Source organism: Hyperolius riggenbachi, chromosome 7 (genome assembly GCF_040937935.1).
Source record: "Hyperolius riggenbachi isolate aHypRig1 chromosome 7, aHypRig1.pri, whole genome shotgun sequence".
Classification (NCBI taxonomy): Eukaryota; Metazoa; Chordata; class Amphibia; order Anura; family Hyperoliidae; genus Hyperolius; species Hyperolius riggenbachi.
Window position 1 is genome coordinate 134656006 of NC_090652.1, and position 22662 is coordinate 134678667.

At 42.0% G+C, this 22662-nt stretch overlaps 1 protein-coding gene across 4 annotated transcripts in view; it reads right to left on the bottom strand.

Moving 5' to 3' along the window:
- USP7 (ubiquitin specific peptidase 7) overlaps positions 1–22662 on the bottom strand; it is a 120703-nt gene that overhangs the window by 19498 nt on the left and 78543 nt on the right. Inside the window, exons 14-23 of one of the 4 annotated variants that reach the window (XM_068244667.1) lie at positions 22208–22264; positions 11768–11912; positions 8571–8701; positions 7664–7798; positions 6271–6372; positions 5342–5453; positions 3339–3431; positions 3183–3250; positions 2654–2754; positions 706–859 (exon numbers count right to left, since the gene is read on the bottom strand). In XM_068244667.1, the coding sequence (XP_068100768.1) occupies positions 706–859; positions 2654–2754; positions 3183–3250; positions 3339–3431; positions 5342–5453; positions 6271–6372; positions 7664–7798; positions 8571–8701; positions 11768–11912; positions 22208–22264 (1098 nt within the window). The remainder of the gene's footprint in view (positions 1–705; positions 860–2653; positions 2755–3182; positions 3251–3338; positions 3432–5341; positions 5454–6270; positions 6373–7663; positions 7799–8570; positions 8702–11767; positions 11913–22207; positions 22265–22662) is intronic. The other 3 variants (XM_068244668.1, XM_068244669.1, XM_068244670.1) reach the window with 3 other exon arrangements.

The following is a 22662-nucleotide window of genomic DNA, read 5'->3' on the forward strand; positions in this document are numbered from 1 at the left end:
CAACTATAATGATAGGTATATGGCGGCTGCCTTATTTCTATTTAAACAATACCAGTTGCCTGGCTATCCTGCTGGTCCTCAGCCTTTAATACTTTTAGCCATAGACCCTGAACAAGCATGAAGTAGATCAGGGGTTTCTGACTTTTGTCAGATCTGACAAGATTAGCTGCATGCTTGTTTCTGGTGTTATTCAGAAATTACTGCAGCCAAATAGATCAGCAGGGCTGCCAGGCAACTGGTAGTATTTAAAAAGGAAGTAAATATGGCAGCCTCCATATTCTTCTCACTACAGTTGTCCTTTAAGATTCTAAGAGTGATAGTTGCAGATATGAAGTGTCCATTTTTTTTAGCACAGTATAGTGGACAGCTAGAAGGATAAAGAGTGTTTTATGTTGCCCAGCATTAAACTACAAGAGGTCTTCAGTCTGGACAAATATAGGTATAATGATGCATTTGATAACAAGTCCCTCTGTATGCTAGGCCCAAAATGGAATAAATCACTTTTTCTGACTGACTCCAGTCATCTATAGAAAGGTACACTGTGCTAACATGTAATGCAGAAAATTTTACATAAGTGCACTGCTTGAGTAGCATGACAGCTCCCAAAGAGAGACAGGCAGAGACAGAGCCTGATAAAGTAGCAGCTTAAAAATGAAACCGTCCTAAGGAGAAAAGCCATTAAAATGCGAGATGCAACATACATACATGAGAGTAATTCATTCTGTTAGATAATGTAACCACAAATCCTGGATCATTAGGAATTGTCTTGTCACAGAAGATTACATCAACACGGTGATAAAGGTCTCTAAAGTATTCCTTGGCAGTTGCCAATTCACTGTTCTCATTCTCGGGGTCATCTCTAGACAAAAGAACAAATCAAGCGGTTGTTTCAGACAATGAAAGACAAATTTAAGTCAGGGCAAAAATTGAGGTTTTATTAATTTTGTGCTCCAGAAGCTCCTTTTTTACAACTATGTTCAAGGTGCAGTGCGGTGCAAAGGCCGCCTTGTAACACAGCTTTCCACACATGCAACACCTGTGTAACATTCAGAGTGGCGGGTGCAGTGTAATAGTGTGGCACATCCCAACGCATTACATACAGTGATTTATCGCAAACAGAAACTTATACTTTTCACTGACTGTATGCCACACAATGGTCTGATAACATGCAGTACTACTTTTACATTCCATTGTGTCCCTGCCTTATAGGGAATGCATTGCCTCACTGTGAACCTAGCCTTAAAGGAATACTTAAGTCATTTAAAAAAAAATGACTTTTACTCACCTGGGGCTCCCCTCAGCCCCCTGCAGCTGAACGGTGCCCTCGCCGTGTCCCTCCGATGCGGCTGGTCTCGTGGCGGCCACTTCCGGTTTGGCCGTGACCGGCCGACAGGCTGTGAACGCGGCTGATTATCCGCGTCCCCGGACGCAATAGCATTGTAGAAGGCGCTATTGCGTCCGGGGACGCGGATAATCAGCCGCGTTCACAGCCTGTCGGCCGGTGACGGCCAAACCGGAAGTGGCCGCCGGCGAGACCAGCCACATCGGAGGGACACGGCGAGGACACCGTTCAGCTGCAGGGGGCTGAGGGGAGCCCCAGGTGAGTAAAAGTCATTTTTTTAAAATGACTTAAGTATTCCTTTAAAGTGTACGTGAGACAATCACAACAACCTGTGGCTTCTTCCAGCCCGTGGTCTGTTAGTTCCCTTGCCATCCTCCCAGGTCATGTTTTAAATCCCATAAAGTCTGTGACATCTGCGAGTCGCAGACCACTGCCCACGTGTGGTCCTGAGTGCACACAACCTCGATCGCACTCGAGGGAGTGTTCTGCGCATGCACAGTTCATTCAGACTAACTGCGCTCCCAGTCACAATCATCAGGGAGTGTGAGCGGACAAGATCATGCAGTGGCCCGCAACTCTGCTAGATTGCAGACTTTATAGCGGAAGAATGGAGGGGACAGGATGGACACCAAGAGAGCCAACAGAATACAAGGGGCAGGAGGAAGCCACAGGGAAGTATAAGTACGGTTATTGTCTTAGGTTTACTTAAGCGCTCGTTTCCACTAGCTGCCGTGCGTCCTGCAAGAACTTTTAGTTTATATCATCTCTGGTTTCCTGTAAGGGCCTATTCACACTTGCAAGCGCAAACTGCTAGCGTTCTGGGCTGGCGATTTTCTGCAGTTAACGTGGAAAAATCACTGTACACTTTCGCGATTTTTGAGCAATTGCGATTAGCGGTTTTATAGCATTGTAATTGTGATCGCTATAAAATCGTGGAAAAATGCTGCAGGTAGCGCTTTTAGTGATCAGCGCTAATTCCCGGCAATCACGGCAGTGAGGTCACTGCCATATAGTGAATATTGCGCTAATGCTTTAAAAAGCGCCAGCGATTGCCGGCGATTAGCGATAATCGCCCCAGTGTCAATGGGCCCTTAGTATACAGAATTCAAAGCATCAAGGAATGTTTAGAAAGCATTTATATACAATTATGGAGTTTTCCTAACAAATGTGTATTTCTCAAGGGGTACTTGGGATGTCACTACGGTAGGGGGTATTCGGCCAACACAGGCATCAATAAAGGGGTATAATGAAACACTGCTTTAAAATGCATCAATGCAACTTTAATTACATGTAGACAACACTACTACTTACTTTTGGAATACTATAATATCACCATCCATAAGCTCATCAAGTGCTTTATCAAGAGACACATCATAATCTTGAATGCGTTCAGTTAAATTCGGTTTTACTTCCTGCAAGTAAATATTAAGATTTAGGACAATTCAACGCTGTAAAAGCTTTTTGAAAACTTAGGAGTGAATGTTTTTATTCTAGGACAAGGCTAAAACACAATCAAAAGCATTTCAAACATACTTTTTGGTGTTTGGAATACTAGTAAACACTGCTGATACAAGCTGAAAGCAAACTGTTGGCTATGCAGTGTATGTATCAAGTTGTACATGTAAGCTGCAGTATATAACTATATAGGAAAAACTCCCAACTGTCCAACAGAGTTCTTCTAGTAGAGGTAGTTACGCTTCAAAAACCTGCACCTTATTTTCATCATGTATTTGTTTCTGATTTGCAGCTTTCCCTATGTATTTTTTCAACTGTTAACTTGTTAACCAGAAGAGGATTCAGGTATGGAAGCCAATGAAAAAAAACAAACAAAAAAAGGTACCTCATAGAGGATAAGGTTAGTTCCTTGCGGAAATCCAGCTCTATCACACATTACTGGTAATAGGTCACCTACAGTAAAAGAAAAAAGAAGGGTTTGCCTCATGGGTCTGTATCCCAATATAATAAATAACTGAAGGTGAAAATAGTAAGTACTTACGTATTTTACAGGAGATTGGGGTATAGATATGTCCACAGTAATTTAAACTTCTGCTTTTTGGATCATACATTTTTAAAAACAGCATAACATCATCTAGATAATGTGAAAAAAAGATTAGCTCACGTGCAATCAAATATATGAAATCATAACATTGCTAGGACAAAAGTGCAAAGCAAAGCCAAAACACGCACACAGCAAATGGCATTAAAACAAATGAAATGAAGCACAAAAAGTTGTTTACAACGTCATTCTCTTTTGAATGGATGTTGCAGACAGGCTGTGGATTACATATCTCTGGTGTCCCATTTCTATGATGCAGTGCTGTGTAGGCTGGTTCCGGTCCTCTGGCTTTTTACCTCCTGATGTCGTCTCTTCCAGTGCCACTGTGAGGTATTTGTCTAGTGTCAGCTTCCTGTTGAAGGCTGTAAACCCCACCACTTCCAGATATTGGAAACCATAATTGGTAGCAATACTAGAAGATCTTGATGGCTTGATGAACATCACTGCTTTAGTGGCAGCAGGGAGAAGACACCTGGGAAAAAGGGAAGAGTAACGGGGACCAGGAGAAGCCCAAGTGAGGCAAGTCATTGCCGTTCTAGGTATAGGTTGGTTTCTCCAGCTGCCCTGTATTCTATCTATTTAAAATGCTGTTACCGCTCCTCCATTACTGCAATTCACTGGATGCTACAGTATTTCCTAAATACTTAGTGGAACCAACACCAGATTATTGACAAACAGCTAACAAGGGATAATAGTGAGCTTTGTGGATATGGATCTAAATAAGACTGCAATGGCAATTTCTTTTCCACAACATTGAAGGAGGCAAGTGAAGCCCAGCTCTTCATGTGTAAGCTCATCCTCTCCAAAGTGTAGGTGTTCCCAGCCTTTATTTTTTACATCTCTCAGTCACATGACCTATGCCTAAACAGATCTTTGATTTCAATGCCCAAACCTCTGTGTGCATCAAGTCTTCACTTCTTAGTTTACATGCACCATACAAAAAAAGACAGGATACAGACTTCTGCAAATCACTACTAATAATAATGTAAATGGAGGATGAGCTCTGAAGGTGTTATAAAACTTAATGAAAAAACTAACATGAAATGCAGGAGACTAGAGCATACAAGAGGAAGATGTCTAGCCACGTCACTGTTGTAATAGAACAATCCCAATCTAATAAACAAAAACCCATAAAGAGAGGTTACATTTAAAAAAAGCTATGGGGAGGAGTACTATACTTAATTTTACATGGATTAATGAATGTAAGAGAACTTAAAATAAATCACCAACTGAGGACACTGCCAGGTCTGACATCAAACTGAAAAAGCTCATCTCTAAAGTACACCGGTCATGAAAAACACATAGGCAGAGTGATGACCACCTTTTAAATGATGCCAATTTCCTGGTCGTATTGCTGATCTTACGACTGACACTTACGAAGCAGATCAAGTGCTCTGACAGTAAGGATTCACACTTTAATGTCAAGGATCTGTCTGACCCAATAACCAGTTCTAGAAAAGTAGACTAAAAAACAAACAAAAAAAAAACAAAACACTAAAATCAAAGATACCATAATTCTGAACCAGTCTTTCCGCACTAATTTATGTGCCAACGAAGTATGTGAAAGGTCAGTGTACTGATATTCTGGTTTCAGATGAGGGCACAATGTCAATTGACGTGGTACACCAATTTCCTCTATGGGCCTGGCATGTCCTGGACCTACACAGCAACACACACAGCAGTTTGGGCACTGGAAGTTAAACACTTCCAGTTCAAGTGACTGCAGCACTGGTACCTAATAAAACGTTAATGTCAATACCAATCTTAAATAGAGCAAGAAGCAGCAATTAGGTGCAACTTTTATTTTTATCTTACCTGGTGCTGGATTTACACAATTTCAAGCAACAAAAATTATAAACAATGCAGAAGAAAAATGAATTATTCACAGAAAGAGTGAATTGACACACTGATTTATAAAGAGATATTTAGAGAGGATAGCCTACACTTACGATCTTTGTCAAACTTTGGAAGCGTTGCCCCCGTGGCAGCCATTTCTGGGTCCACGGTTTCCAAAAATATTGTCCATGGATTCTCATTGTCACTGAGCTCAATCATCTATAGAAAGACAGGATAACATTTAAATCCAAGTTAAGAAAATGTTCAAGGCTATGGCACAAAGGAGAGAGCGTGCACTGAGGCTAAAAAAACAGCAACAAGCCATCTACTTCTCCATTCGATTACAGCCTATTGCGTCACTGGCAGGGAAGCAGTGTATTACTGACTCTGGTCAACCACTGGTAAAAGTGACGCAGAACTATGAGCTACAACTAAAGGAGGCTATGGGCAGGTGGCATTTCCTCACTAGTGACAGCTTGTCCCATGTGGCATAGCCCTTGTAAAGCAAAACTAGGATAACACAACCTCCCTGGAGGTATGGATGAGCCTGACTAATTAAGGGAAAAACAGCGAAAAGGTATGGACGTGCCAGGCTCGTCCAGCAGTTCTAAGACAAGGTTCCATTCCCAGGTAAAACCAAGCAGTCTTAAAGTGAACCTGAATAAAATAAACAAAAGCACAAAACCGCTTGTGCAACATCCACTCCGTGCTAGTGTGCAGGCGTACTTTGTGGCTGTGCTCGTACAGAGGTGAGCGCTGCTAAAAGAACCATATTTAACAATATTGTCAAATATATTTCACAGGGTCACAGCGCAAGAACGGAAGCCTCTATCCAAAGGCTTTCCTCTACTGAGAATCTATTTTTTTTATTTATTTATTTTTAGTTCAGGTATGCTTTATGCAAAAAGCAGGATATGGAATCTGCATGAGAATCAGGATTGACTTCATGAAAAATAACTGCCATGTTGCTATGGTGTTAATTATAATACCATTACTTCAGTGTTCAAGTTAAACTCCAATAGGATTAGATACTTACAGTTTTGCTGCAATCTGCTTCATAATCCAACATGGCTGGCCTTTTTGTTCCATTACTCCTAGCCTGCATTGGCCATAACCGAATCTGGTCTTGTGGAAATCCCTTTAAACATGGAAAAGCCGAAAGAAAATGTAGTTAGTCAAGTTGAAGAAGGTTTGCTTTCCATATGTGAAATGCACTACTGCTTCCTACCACTTTTCACCTTTTTGCACCAAAAGACGAACCCCCTATTTAGCAACTCGGTTGGTTTAATCTTTTTTTTTTTAAATAAAATAAAACACGGATACTGGTTAGGTTTGTTACATCTATTCGAGAAATGCATATATAGTATCTACTTAACCTCCCTGGTGGTCGATTAAAACCGCCAGAGGGCAGCGCAGCAGTTTATTTTTAAAAAAAAATCATGCAGCTAGCCTAGCGCTAGCTACATGACAGCCGCTGAGCAGTGGCATCCCCCCTACCCCCACCGATCGCCTCCAGCGATCAGGCCCGTCAGGAAATCCCGTTCTGAACGGGATTTCCATTAGGGCTTCCCCCATCGCCATGGCGACGGGCGCCACCGACCGGGGGGTGGCAGGGATACACACCCTCTAACGCGGCAAGTCGGCGGCGATCGGTGAGTTCGCGCAGCTAGCAAAGTGACAAAAAAAAATACGCAAATCGGCCCAGCAGGGCCTGAGAAATACTCCTGCGCGGCATAGAAGGTTAACCCTCCTGGCGGTACACAAAGTTGTTTTATCCTCTGTAGCTAGCACTACCATTGTCCCCCCACACCCTTCTGATCCCCCCGATGGCAGCCGCTATACGTTACATAGCCGCGATCCCGCGAGAGCCGCAGCCTCCCAGTGAGCTTCAGGCGTCGCTATGGCGACAATCGGACATGATGTCTGATGTCATCGATGTTATGCGCAATCCCGTTCCTCCCCATAGCGAAGTCGCGGGATCCGGGGGGGGGGTTGTGGTTGGTACGTATAATGGCGGCGATCAGGGGCTATCAATAAAGAGTGGAGGGACTTGGGGGACAATGGTAGCTAGGGAAGTGCTAGCTTCAAAGGCTAAATCAACTTTTGTACAACAAATCCCTCTCGGGGCAGAGAAATCCTCTGCGGCAGCTACCCTGAGTGTAGCTCGGGGTTACCGCCAGGAGGGTTAAAGGACACCTGAACCGAGAGGGATGTGGCGGCTGCCATATTTCCTTTTAAACAATACCGGTTGCCTGGCAGTCACAGCAGAAGCTGGTTGCAACAGAAGTAGGAATAAGTCACAACCAATTAAAACCTATTTTGCATTTTCATTTTGGCTAAGATTTAAAAATAAATAAATAAAAGAAATGTACATGCATACATGGACTCAACGGAAGCTTATAAATTCCATGTGTATTGGACAGACTTACCATAGTCTGTGAAAGATTCTGAACAAACTCAGCCAGGGTGGAGTTCTTTAATACTTTGAACACCGTATATTTAACTTTTTCCTCATCATACATGTCATTGCCTTGATGTCCACAGAACTGATCCTCTGTGACAATCTGATAAAATGAAAAAATATATATATATATATCAGTAAAATGCAAGCTAAATGTATGTCCAACCCAGGATATGGTGTAGCCTGCAGTGTGAAACTGTCCCTTAATCTGCCTTGCACCTTCTTGCAGTCCTGTATCTTGTGGAATACAGACTTTGAAATTGGTGGGAAACGTTTAAGCTGAATTCTGGATTGGCGTTTGGCTTATAAAACAAAGACACAGAAGACTGCAGGAATGAATTGGATAACTACAAAGTGAATTTAAGGTGTAAAAGTACATCTTTCATAGACTGCACAAATTAGTCTTCATGTTAATAATGCATATCAATCGACCTATGTGAGGGACCAGGTAATGTCAAGGTTTAGTGACTCGGACTCCTCAATGCAGAATTTACTCTCATCACTGCCTCTATGTTCTGTAACACTGAGAAAGCAGACAGAATTTAAGCACACTCTGAATTACATTACTCAAATACAAGTATTTCATTTTGTTTGGACCCCTCTTCCATTCACCTATATGAGAAATGGAATCATTCTCATGTAAGCTTCTTTTCTTATACAAAAAATGCAAGTGAATGGGCCAACCTTATGCAATATAGTTTGCCACAGAATTAAGTGACAAAAAAAATTTGTAATTGGACTGTTGCATAGAAAGAGTAGCAGTTACTTCTGTCAACATTCAAAATACAGTAAAAACCAGAGAAAGATTTCCGCATAATAAAAACTGTACAGATAAAACACCCATACACAAAAATAATAATATCAGTTAGTCTAACCTGCACTTGCATGTAGAGATGAGCTTCCTGGCGCTCCTTCCTCTTTTGAGCTTCTATCCTCTTCTCCTCCTGAAGTCTCTCGACAAGTAGTTGGGGTATATCATGATCTGTGACAGGTTGTAAAACCTCACCTAACCAAAAAAAAGAGAATCATTGAGTCTGCATTGTCATTACGGCTAGGAGCACACTTGTCAGTTTTCTGTGCATTTTTCTGCATGACACACACACAGTGCTGCACTGCTGGCATGTTTTTCCTGCACGCGAAAAAAAAAAAAAAAAATGGCCCATCGATTTAGGGCTCTTTTCCACCAAAAAGTGCAATCAGTACGCTGCAATTGCGATTTTCCCTGTGACTTAGCAGCGTTTCCATTTTGATGCTATAAGCAGTCAATTGCAAGCGCATGACAAATGCAGCAAGCTACTGCCAATGCAGAAAACGCACATGAAAACAGACAAGCATGCTCCCTGCCTAAAAGTCAACAACAAGAGCTTCCTGCAAGTACTAACTTCCAGCTGGGCTCTTTACTCAGGCTAGAACAGACTCACACATACATTTAAACTACAGGTAGTCCTCGGTTAACGAACAAGATAGGGACTGTAGGTTCGTTCTTAACCTGAATCTGTTCTTAAGTCAGAACATTGTGCCATCTCTGTCCCCTGTACCTCTTCTGTGCCCCCGTGCCTTCAGTGTCCCCCCTCTGTGTCACCTCTGCCCTTTGTACCTGTTTATACAAGTTTAAAAGCCAATTTGAAACATTTTGTTTTGGCTTGTTCCCATGGAAACAGAGAATCCATGCCGTTCGTATCGGCGGGTCGTTAGTAAGTCGGGGACTACCTGCATCGCGTCTGCTCATTTGGGTGCCAACTGTTAATAGTTTAAAGGTCAGCAATGTAATACTACCGATATTCTACTATCGGCACCTGTTACCTATTCCTCACACGAAACACCCCTCCCCCACCTATGCCTAAGACTAAGACGTATAGCTGAGTGCTGCCCCACAGCCAATCCGTTGTTCAGCTACATAATAGGAGAGCCCCAGGCACAGATTATCCATCATAGGGCTATATGATCGCTATATGATCCCAAAAACCCCAGCGCCCCCAATTTGCGCCACTATAGCCGCAAATTACATTGTGGTTTATCGTGGGGCCTAATTTAAGGATCAAATTAACAGGTTCATAGAACAGGTAGTAGGTGAACACCACTACACCCCTCTCACCTCTACAACAGTGCTCGACCAGGTAAGCAGGCCCAGGTATACACAAAGAGGAAGCTCCGCACTTGTCTAGAGAGCCAATTCTTTATTTCTGGACATATCCATACATTAAAATAGGCACAGGCATCAAGTAGCTGACATGTTTCGGACTAGGTCGGCATGGACTAGATTGTGAGCCCCTCTGAGGGACAGTTAGTGACAAAACAATATACTCTGTACATCGCTGCGTAATATGTCAGCGCTATACAAGTACCGTATATACTCTCAAGCAAGCCGAATTTTTGACCCCCCCAAAAGTGGGCCAAAAGTTGGGGGGTCTGCTTGCTTGCGAGTCACGTTGGTCGTAGGGACCCAACCCCCTACCCCCACCCCCCGCCACTGCTATTAGCTTACCCTGCGGCTTCCAATAGTCCCCTCTCAGTCTCCCGGGGCATGTAAATAATTCACAGCAGCTCGCTCCACGGCGGCTGCTGCTGCGTGATGGCAGGAAGCTGTAGGCAGAGCGGTTTCCATAGTAACGGTGATACACGTCGCCATTACAGGAAGCAGCTCTGCCTACAGCTTCCTCTGTTATCATGCAGCTGCCTACGTGGAGCGAGCTGCTGTGAATTATTTACATGCCCCGGGAGACGGAGAGGGGACTATTGGAAGCCGCAGGGTAAGCTAATAGCAGCGGTGGCCGCGGGGGGCTTGGGTGAGGCGGGGGGCACTATCTACCTATACCGAGTACTATACTAGCTATACTTGGGCACTATACTAGCTATACTTGGGCACTATACTAGCTATACTTGGGCACTATACTAGCTATACCGGGCACTATACTAGCTATACTGGGCACTATACTAGCTATACTGGGCACTGTACTGGGCACTATACTAGCTATACTGGGCACTATACTAGCTATACTGGGCACTTCACTAGCTATACTGGGCACTACCTACCCATATTGGGCACTATACTAACTATACTGGGACACACCTGGGGGGGGGGGGGGGGAAATCACACGGCCAGTATTTCCCACCCCCGGCTTATATGAGGGTCAATCATTTTTTCCTGGTTTTTCAGGAAAAAGTTGGGGGGGGGGGTGTCGGCTTATATGCGGGTCGGCTTGCTTGCGAGTATATACGGTACTTAAAATAGATGAAATAGGTCAGTCCTTAACCATAGCTATGATTAAGGACTGACCTAGTCCAAAACATGTCAGCTACTTAAGGCCTGCGCCTATTAATGTATGGATAATAAAGGATTGGATAACAGGTTCATAGACTTGCCCACTACTGCAAGCTGGCAATGTAGAACTATGATAAAAATAAAAGTAACAAGTACACAGCTGCAGGATTTCTACACTAACCTTAATAGTGTTGACATTTTTGATCATCTATATTGTTTTATAGTTTGTCCCGCTATCTATTTTGCAATAACACACAAATACACTCAATGGACTTGATTCACAAAGCCGTGATAACTCTTATCACGGTCGTGCTAGCGTTTTTGTGCACGCTATAACGAGTGTAGCGTTTTTCTCACGCTAATTTGCATTTGCCCGCGCAGAACGATACACGTGCTATAACGCTAGGGCGACCGTGATAAGAGTTATCACAGTTTTGTAAATCAAGCCCAATATCAGCAAACTTTAGGTATAAAAATCTTCCCTAAACAAAATTATGGAAAACAGACCACAGCAATCAGAACAGACACATAACCCAGCATAACCTAACCATTTAAGCTGGCCATACACTGTACAAAAGATTGTGCAATTAGATTGTACAAAGTTTCCACTACTCTATATTGTAGGGCTACACTGAAGAATATATCTAAACTGTATTCAATCTGTTGCTTCTTCGGCATTGGTAAAATTGCACAAAGTTATACAGTCAGACTGCACAATGTATGGTGTGCTTTATTATTGAATTCCTAAGAACTGGTAACCTGCCATTGACAAACCTTCATGCTATGAACATGGTCATTCACAGTACTTACTAAGCTTGGATTCCCTGATGTAAACCAGCATGTAAGCATTTGTACAGTGCCGGACAGACAAGTCGTCATCATGGCCACCATAATTATGTTCAATAGCTTCTTCTTTTGTACATCTAGAGACTACGTCATCATCAAATTTACACCACTGTGAGTAAGACAAATACATAAGAATTTCTAGTAACAGCCATATTCTTAAACAAAATAATAATGAAATAGAAAAGTTTGGTGCAGCAATAGCCCTCTATGAAAGTTCTCATTCATTGACACACACTAAAACTGTAATGGCTGCAACCATTTTTAGAAGACCAGCACAGAATAAGCTGTACAAGCCAGTCAGAAACATAGAATATCATTCCACAGAGGATATATGCACCTCTGGATGAACAAGGACTATGATAAAGCACTTGTAAATTAGAAGAAGGATTCCTTAAAGAGACTCTAACATTAAAAAACGCCCCTGGGGGGTACTCACCTCGGGTGGGGGAAGCCTCGGGATCCTAATGAGGCTTCCCACGCCGTCCTCTGTCCCACGGGGGTCTCGCTGCAGCCCTCCGAACAGCCGGCGACAGACCCGACTGTGACTTCAATATTTACCTTTGCAGGCTCCAGCGGGGGCGCTGTGGCTGCTGTCGGCTCCGAAGTAGGCGGAAATACCCGAACTCAGTCGGGTACGCTCTACTGCGCAGGCGCCGGAGACTTGCGCCTGCGCAGTAGAGCGGACCCGACGGCGATCGGGTATTTCCGCCTACTTCGGAGCCTACAGCCGTCAGAGCGCCTGCGCTGGAGCCGGGAAGGTAAATAATGACGTTACCGCTGTACGGAGGGCTGCAGCGAGACCCCCGAGGGACGGAGGACGGCGTGGGAAGCCTCATTAGGATCCTGAGGCTTCCCCCACCTGAGGTGAGTACCCTCCAGGGGACGTTTTCACGTTACAGTTCCTCTTTAAAGGGAAGCTTAAGTCAAATTAAAATAGATTTTAACTTTCCTGAGCCTTCCTCCAACCCCCTGGACTTGTACTGTGCCCATGACGTCCTTCTGCTCCCCTCCGGCCACAGCAGTGACCCCCGCAAAGCTGGGCTGTTGCCGCCAGTCAGCAGCTACTGCGCATGCATGGCCCCGAGCCGCGCGCACCCTGGTAGCGCTCCTTCCACTGGGAGCGTTCTGTGCATGCACAGTATGCAGAAATTGCTACTGCGCATAACGCTCCTGGCAGCGCGAGCACGACTGTAAGTGGGCTGCGCATGCTAGGGTCACCGCTGCTGGCCAGAGGGGAACAGGATGACGTTATGGACACATTACAAGTCCAGGGGGCTGGAAGAGGCCCCAAGTAAGTTAAAAAAAATTCCCTTTAAAAGACTGATTAAAACAAATGTTTTCAGTAGTCTAGAATAGATCACAGGTTTTCACTTCGAATGTGAATGAATCCAACAAGAAATATTTTGTTTCTTTACGCGATTACTTCTTTATTGGAAGTGAATTAAATGAAAAGGGGTGGGGGTGGAAATTGGTTGAAAAAAAACACAAAATGATGCCTTAAAGGCATTAAGTTACTAGCGCCTGCTCTGACAAGTGACCATTTATTTGATTGTAGATGTCCCCAAATTTCCCCAGAATACCTTCCTTTCTTTAAGATGACTTAAGTACCAATTAAATTGCTAGATAGACAGCCACTGGACGTTGCTCCTCTCTCCCACCTCAATAAGTCAGTCTATAGAATGACCATCACAGAATGTGCTTCGCGTATCCATCATTAAGGAGGTCTGGTTCTGAGCTAAAAAAATTTAAAAAATTGTATTTTTTTTAAGGCGTGGTCAATATTCTCTGAGTGATCTCTATAGAATACTGAACAGGGTATGCCAACAGAGAAAAAGCACCCCCATTCTCATAGGCAGCTTGAAAAGTGATGCAAGAAGTTCTGAGTTTGATTGCTAGAGTTGCAGCAGCAGTTAAGGGGATTGATTGGGCCTGATGCAATTGTCAGACTGAGTTCAATAATCGGGCAAGAAAAACATTGCCCGATTCAATTGCAGTTCGCCCTAGGCAGGGTGTTCACTCTCTAGGGTGATCTTATCACTCAGAGTTCTTTACACCCTATCCTGTTTTCATGGTACCAGGGATGCTTCCCGTCAGACTTGAGCGTTATCTTAGACCTATAAAAAGCAGGTCTGAACACGCTAACAAACGCCCTTGCTCGATGCATCTCCTAATTGATCCACAGTCTGGACTATTGAGGATTTTCATTGGTCCAGAACCAATGGACCAATGAAGAGCACCAGCGGGAGCTTCAAAGATGATTTGTCAGCGCTTAAAGTAAATTACAGCAGATGTTCGGCAATAAGTGTAGGCTCTCGTGACAGGTGTGCGCACATCTCCTGGGGGAGCAAGGCAGCAGTGCCGAAGGACAGCACCAAAGCGTAAAACCTCTATCCTCGCCGCCGTGATATGGGAGCATCACTCAGGTCTAATCTTTGTGCAGTGGCCAGGTGATAAGTAACTCACATGTGCAAGCTACTTTTCACCTTGTATTGCATCAGGCCCTTTGTACTCAATTAGGTGACAAAGTAGCAAGTTAAACCTGCATCTGTGTCCTTTGCCTATTGCTTGGAAGTCCTGCGATCCTCTAATCATAAACTATTTATTTGGGCATTATGGTTGAAAAACACTTGTAAACTGTTTAAGACCACACACAAATCTACTTCTCTGATGGGGATATACCTTTGGGGTGCATCACTTGCCAACTTCTACCCTTGTGACTTCTCTTACCTCAGGACTGAGGCACAGGGAGGGTGAACTTGAATGAAAGTCTTATAAAACAACTAATCTCTCATCATCCATCATGTTATGACCATTATTGGTTTCTACCTACATACCCTTTCAGATAGAGGGTTTAAACTGCTTTAAAGGGGAACTTCGGCCTAAACAAACATACTGTCATCAAGTTACATTAGTTATGTTAATTAGAATAGATAGGTAATATAATCTCTTACCCACCCTGTTTTAAAAGAACAGGCAAATGTTTGTGATTCATGGGGGCACACATCTTTTTGGTTGGAAGGAGGTGACAAGGAGCAGGAGACACAGTTCCAACTATCCTGTGTCCTGAATACCCCTCCCAGCTGCACACGTTAGGCTTCAAATGTCAAATTCAAAATGTAAAAAAAAAAAATTACACCAAAACAGCAGAAAGAGAACAACAAAATCAGAAATCCCATCATGCTTTGCACAGCATCAGGGGAAAAAAGCCCGGGCAGTTTTCTTCTGTGCAGCTAAAAATGAGGTTTATATAAGAGAAACAAAGTTCTGATGCTGTGAAACTGTTGAAGAAACACAAAGCCTTTTTAGTGCTGCTGAGTCGATTTTTAGTCCGGATGTTCACTTTAACAATTGTAATCTATTAGATATGCAACCACTTAATTTTGTTTCGTAGTGTTCGTACCAGTTGGAAGTTTCTACTCACTGGTACCCCTCGAAAATTGAGACATCAGCAGGTCATTCAGCTTTACAGTAAGCATACAAAACTGAAGTACCAGTTTCAACTGAAACAGGGAGCAACACAAACATGTAATTAAGTTGTAACAAAAGCAACGATTCCTTGGCTCAGGCGTCACACTCCCAAAGCAATGACTCAGGGAAACTAGCTATATACTGCACAGAACTTCTACGTGGATCATAAATCCAGAAAAAAAAAATGATCAAAGTGTTTGACTTTTATAGGCAACCATTAAATCTCAAACAAAATTTACATATAGTATAAGTTTACATGTAAGAGTAGAAAAATGCTGGACTGTGCGCTCAGCTAAACATTTTACATGTTATATAGTAAAAAAAAAAATGCTGTTTACTAAGTGAAAAATCATTGTGATTCTAAAAATCACAGGAAGTGCTTTCTGTTTTCCCCAAAGCCACAAAATAATGGAATGAATGGGCACCCAGTATAGTGCTAATACGATATACTGTACAAGTATCTCATACTAATTATGTACTGAGAAAGGAGGGAGTAAAAACTTTCAAAGAACCTCTATTATACAGTCTAATAAAGGAATTAGGAGTCATTGCTCCCTAGTGCTGGAAATACACGGTACGATTTTAGCGAAGAATCGTTCCGATAGATGCCTTCGATGATAAAATTCCAACATGTCCGATGTTCCTCTCGATTTTTTTCCGCTTGATTTCTCATAGAAGTGAATGGAAAAAAGATAAGAAAAACGAGTGGAAGATAAGAGAATCGAGCAGAAAAATCGAACGGCTAATAGATCACGCGCCGAATCAAACGCGCAAAACATAACGTGTATTTCCAGCATTATAGGTACAATGAACTCTAGAATTAATTTTGTGAATTAGAAAAGTCTACACAACTGGGCTCGTCACAGCTCGACCCCCCCCCCCCCTCTTCAATGTTCAAGGCTTGCTGCTCCCAGGTTACACTAACATTTGCATGTTTTCAAGAGATTTGGGCGATTTTAAACATAGGTTAGGGTCCCTTCCGACAGAATAACATCATTGCAGTGGAAGGGTCTAGTACTAAATCTTTTGCATGCAAATTATTTTGGAAGCGATACATTCCCATTACCCACAAGCATATGCATAACTACATCTTTTCCAATAACTTAAAGCAGAATACCTCCACCCTGTGGTCAGAATGCTACAGGAAAGGGGTCTATGAAACAGAGGCTTAGGGCCTCTTCCCACTGAATCTCTGCGTTTGGTATGTATTTTTATTGAAAAAATACAACACTGCATTTGTGTTTGAGGAAAGATCTACAAGTATCCAAAGGAGAAGTCCGCACACAGACTTTCAGCAGCAAAAGGTTTCCGGCCCTTTGTTTTCTACTCTGAGGAAATATCTGGTCGCGTCAGAATGCCTAGTACACACCATACAATTTTCTGTTCGATTTTTCAGTTAGATTATTTTCTGTAGAGACTGGTTATCTCTGGTTCATTGTCCTCTGGTTATCTCCTGCTGAGTAGAACAATGCCTAAATGCTAGGCAGATAGATTTTTCTGTAAGATTTACCTGCCAGATAATTTCCAACACGTTGGAAATTATCTAACAAAAAATTGTATGGTATGTACCTTAAGCCCAATCTACACGATATGATTCTTTGTGCGATTCGATAACGATTCTATTTACAATCCGATTAAATCCGACATGTCCAATCGGGATTCGATTCAATTCGATTTGCCATTGCAAAACAATGGCAAATTGAATTGAATCGAAACCCGATTGGACATGTCGGATTTAATCGGATCGTAAATAGAATCGTAATCGAATCGCACAAAAAATCGTATTGTGTAGATGGGGCTTAACAGAAAAAGGGAATTCAAATTCCATTATCTTAATGGTGTCTGCAATCTCTGAAGATAAGAACGCAGAGTGTTTAGTGGACAAAGGCCATTAAGGTGCGTACACACGCACTACTAAATGCGACGGGTCCGCTGGACCCTCCCGCTGAGCGGATCAATCAGAAACAGCCTTATCAGTCCGTCGACAGCGCGTACACACGCATACTGTCGGCTAAAGAGCGCCCAGCGGGAGGGTCCGGAGGACCTGTCATTGCATTTAGTAGTGCGTGTGTACGCACCTTTAAAAGGGAATCTGAAGTGAAAATAAACTTATGACAATGATCTGTATGTGTAGTAGATCTAATAAAACATTAGCAGTAAAAATATGAGTCTAATATTGTTTCCAGTACAGGAAGAGTTAAGAAACTCCAGCTATCTATGCAAAAGAGCTTCAATGAACTCTCAGACTTTAAAGTCGCAGAGAGCTCTGTCTTCTCAAGCTTATTATCTCAACTGTGTGTCACTGTATTTGGTTTTTCCTGCAGAGGAAAGTTCAAAAAGGTTATTAGCCTGCTCTTTGAAATAAGAATGCTGGGTGTAGTGTATAAACTGCAAATATTAGAGAATGATGCAATGTTATAAAAAAAATATATAACTGAAAATAAAAATATGAGAATATTTTCTTTGCTACTAATGTTATATCATTTTCTTCTGCTTCAGTGTCACTTTAATCCTAGGCTTCCTATGTTCTGTTTATGTCATCTCTATGTCCAGTTTTTATACATAGCTCAACGGGAGATGTAGTCAGACAGCAATATCTGTGGCCCTGTCTTTAGCAATAATTTGTTAAAGTTTCCCTCCACTATAATCTATGGCCAATCTTCCATCAGCAAGGTTCTGCACATACCTTCTAAATGCTCAGCTGCAACACTTTTTACTAGTGTCGGCTTTCTCTGTGGAATCTGCCTGAGTGTTAGACTTGCTGTCAGATCTCACTCCTGAACATCAGCTCTACAGGACATTTCTAGAAATTCCAAAAAGTCAAGATGGCAGCCACTATGAAACACATACAAGACTGGCTGTGATCAGCAAGATGAAAGGATATTTGCTCTAATATGATCAACAAGGCAGAGAAGGGCTCAAAAAAAGGAAAGTTTAGTTCAAGTCTGATTTTATATAAACTCAATGAATACATTGTAATCTTTTTCTGCTCCTGTATGTAATCCTCTTTCTTTAGTTTTCATGTGAATTTATTCAGTTATAGCTCAGGATGGGTACAGACTTACCAGAAAGCTCATGGTGAACCAGAACTCATTGGGAGTGAGTAAGGGACTACAATGGTCCAAAAAGCCCCCTTACTAAAATGCTATGGAAAACAAATGTTTGCTTTCTTAAAATAGAAAGTACTGGCAATATTTCAGGTTGGAGTGAGCTCTAGAGGTCTCAATGTGCATCACGGCTGAAATATGCAAATCAACCATTGTTGCCCGCTGGAATGCAATGATTTGTAAGCTTGTTAATTGTACAGCGGATCTGGAGGTGTGTTTAGCTTCTAAGGGCAACAATGGTTGATTTGCATATTTCAGGAGTGATGCACTGGGAGACATCTCGAGCTTAGGATGGGAAAACACTTTACTTACGGTATATCTTATGAATGGTCACTCTGTTGGTCTGAGACATACCTTGATGACTATTCAATTTTTATTACAGGAGAAAAATCCTTATTAAAAAAACAAAAAAAAAAGCTGATTTTTTTTTTAAGTGGAAATTGCCTGAGCCCATATATGTATGCACATGTTATCTATTCTCACACAGTTGTGCTCATTAAAATCATGAATATATGAATAGAATGAAATAGAAATCATGAGTATATGTTACAAGTCTCACATCGCAGTATAGTCTTACCTATGCAGTGGGCAAGCCAAGGAATATGTTCTATACTAGGGATGGTTAATGAGAGGCAAATAATTCTGAGTTCATGCAGGCTTATGCAAATTATGTATGCAAATCTAGCCATCATTGAATATGGGCCAGTTGAGTCCCACCAAGGTGGTATTTAACTGGTCCATTTTCAATAGGACTACATTTGCATAATCCTGCATCAACTTGGAAATATGTTCATCTTATTGAACATCCCTATGTTCTAGACACAGTGAGGGAAAGTAATATTTGATCACCTGCTGATTTTGCTCGTTTTTCCTCTGACTAAGAAATAACCAGTCTATGATTGAAATGGTAGGATTATTGTAGCTATGAGAGACGGAACAACAACAAAAGGACCCTCAAACAACGAGTGCCTCAAAGACAGAGCTTGATGTGCAATTTAATAAGCAAAAAAAAAGTATTTGATCCCCCTAGCAATCACAGAAGGCAAACTTTTCTTCTCAGGAGGCATTTTGGTCCACTACTCTTTGCAGAACCTCTCCAAGTGAGTAAGGCTTTCAAGGCTGATGTTCGGCAACAAAGAACTTCAGCTCCCACCACAGTTTTTCTATTTAAGGTCTGGAGACTGGTTAGGCCACTCCAGGACCTTCATGTCCTGCTTGATCCACTCCTTTGTTGCCCTAGCCTTGTGCTTAGGATCATTGTCATATGGGAATACCCATCCACAACCCATTTTCAATACCCTGGCTGAGGGAAGGAGGTGCTATCTCAAAATTTCATGGTACACGAACTAAAAACACCTCCAAACCATGTGTCCACCTCAAAGTTTTGTGGTGCAGGGGGGTGTTCTTGGAATCATAGGAAGCAAACCTCCTCCTCCAAACACAGCGAGTTAAGTTGATGGCTGAGAGCTCAATTTTGGTCTCATCTGACCACAAGACTTTCCAGCGCTTTCAGACCTCGCTCACAGCTACAGTAAAAGTACCATTACAATTATGGACTGATCATTTCTTGGTCAGTGGGCATACCAGCAAAATCAGAAGGGGATCAAATACTTCTTTCCCTCTCTGTACTTAAATCCAACTTCAGCTCAAACCTCTAACTTTACTTTACTTACTTTTGGATAGTGTGAGAAAGCTTAGAATCTCTTCTGGAATCTCAGTGATATCAGTCCCCACTGGAGAGACCGTCTCATCTCATTCAGAAAGTTAAACACTTTTTTTAGGCGCAGAAGGTAAATAATGTGTGAACAGCAACAATCTGGAAGAGGTTACTCCTCCAAGTCTTTCCAAAACAGGTTTGGCTAGGCTTTTTTCCCAAAACAGGTTTGATTAGATTTGATAATTAACTTGACACAGCAAAATATCACAAAAATCATGACTTTTTGTTTGGATTACTCTAGACCACAAAGGAAGCTAAATTGGAGGCTAAGTTCTAGATCAGTGTTCCCCAACCCTATTCATCAAAGCCCACCAACAGTGCATGTTTTGTGGAAATCCACAGGTAGTTAATCAGCTCTGCTGAGACACTAAATTACCCCACCTGTGAATGTTTGCGGCTTCCTGCAAATCATGTACTGTTGGTGTGCCTTGAGGACAGGGCTGAGGAGCTCTGCCCTAGATCACCAGGGAAGCCATATGGGGGGGTAAAAGTGCTTGACACCAGAGATCTGTATAGAGAAGGGGGGGGGGGGCACTAGGCAACTGTACAGGAGAAATGGGCCACTAGACACTAGGGAGCTGTATAAGGGAGGGATTAGACACCAGGGACCTTTATGGAAATACTTTAAAAGGGAGGGAGCTGGCCAATAGACATTGAGGTTGCCCCGCGACTTGGTCCGTGTTCAACTTTGGCCCCCTTTCTATTGGAGTTTGGCATCCTTGCTTTAAACCAAGGAGGTGTCACTACTTTATCTCCCATTGCAGGTCTATATAAATTTGAGCTATGAATGACGTGGGATTAAAAAATGGAATTAAAGCAAAATCAAATGATGTGTTTTAGTGGCAGAGTTGTAACCAAATGCAATCTTTTGAGACAGTTCAGGTCTTTCTGTCATACATTCCTGATGGAGACTGTCAAACTTTATAAAAAATTGCAATTATCTACTTCAAACTCAACAATGGAGTTAGAAGTTTTCTCAACAATACAAACGTCTGTGAATTGCGATTATGTTTGGAGTGTTATGGAGTGCTGACATTCTGGCTTGCATCCAAATTTTGTGCTGCTTGGAATTGGTCTAATCAAATGCACTTAAAGCCGATTCAAACTTTCCCCAATTACAATTTACAATGTCAGATTTATTAGCATCTCATTGTATCTCTGCTCATCATTAGGGATGATCAATGAGATGCATATTTTTTCTCCTAACATTCAAATTTAATGTAAATTATAAGCAACTTGAAATTGGACCAATCAGAATAACTTCCTGTCAATTTTTATTGGTTAAAGTTCCAGTTATATAGAATTTACATGAAATTTGAATGTTCGTAGATTTAACGTCATTGATCATCACTACTCCTGGACACTTCTCAATTGGACGGGCTTAATAGCAATTTACTCAACGTCCAAGATCACAATCACTAAACCTCTGCATTGCCACTGTTTCTAATGTTTACACATTCCAATCCTGCATCCCACTGACCAATACAAATTACAGTTCTGCTGCCGAGTACATGAACGTCCTGCTTCCTTCTGTAAAGTAGACAGTCCTTTTTCCCCAGTCTAGCAAAAGGATTAGCTATGTAGGACTCATTACTGAACATTGGTTCCACGTAAAAGGGGCAGAGACTTGTACACAAGTAAATCTTAAATGTTTCTTGGGCAAGCTGACACAACCTTCAGGAGTTCCATTCAATAAATATATAAAAGCAACATCAGAAGATTTGTAATCAGTATTTTACATAAATGCCCATTTATGCCTAGGGACTCCTATCCGCTCATATTCCTTCAGTTGTGGGGCCAAACCCATAATAATATTGCCACCCCTTTTAGCGTGCCACTGTACCCCCTCTGCCATAAAGTGCAGGCTCCAGGCATTCTGATATAATTGGAGTTACACTGCACCAGTTAGCGGAACATCCAGTTCTCAACTTCACCAAGGAGTGGACAGGGCTTATTTAACACTGCCCACAATTAAGCATTAAGCAGCATTACCTGAATTTAAGGGTGTCATCAAGGAAGATGAACAGAGAAACTATTACATGGCTGCACCATTAGTGTTGCTAGTACATTTTCCAATTCTTTAAACCATCAGTACTTTTATTCATTAACTACCTGTCCATTGCCTCTATCCTGATCACAAACGTCACTGTTAAAGCCTCCAGTAGTTATCTATTTCAGAGAAAAAACAAATCGTTTAGAATCTTTAGATTTAAGGCTCCACACGGTTCCTACTTAATCATTTTTTTTCCCATCCAAAGATCAGGCATGGACATAATTTTCAGACCAAGGTTTCAAAGTATACAGCTGGCCTTACAGTCAGGTTTTGGTTCAAATTATATCTGTCAGATATGAGTATTGAGAGGGTCTAGCAAAAAAAGAAAAACATGTAAAAATTATAATCAATGATAATCAAAAGGATACTGTTACTACAAATTTGTTACTGTTCATACCCACAGATTTGATAAAAGTAATTTTATCCAAATATTTTCAGACTAATCACCAAAATCCGCAAGCCTATCGGTGCTTTGTGCAGGGTCATCAGGGAGTTTGGTAAAACCTTGCAGATG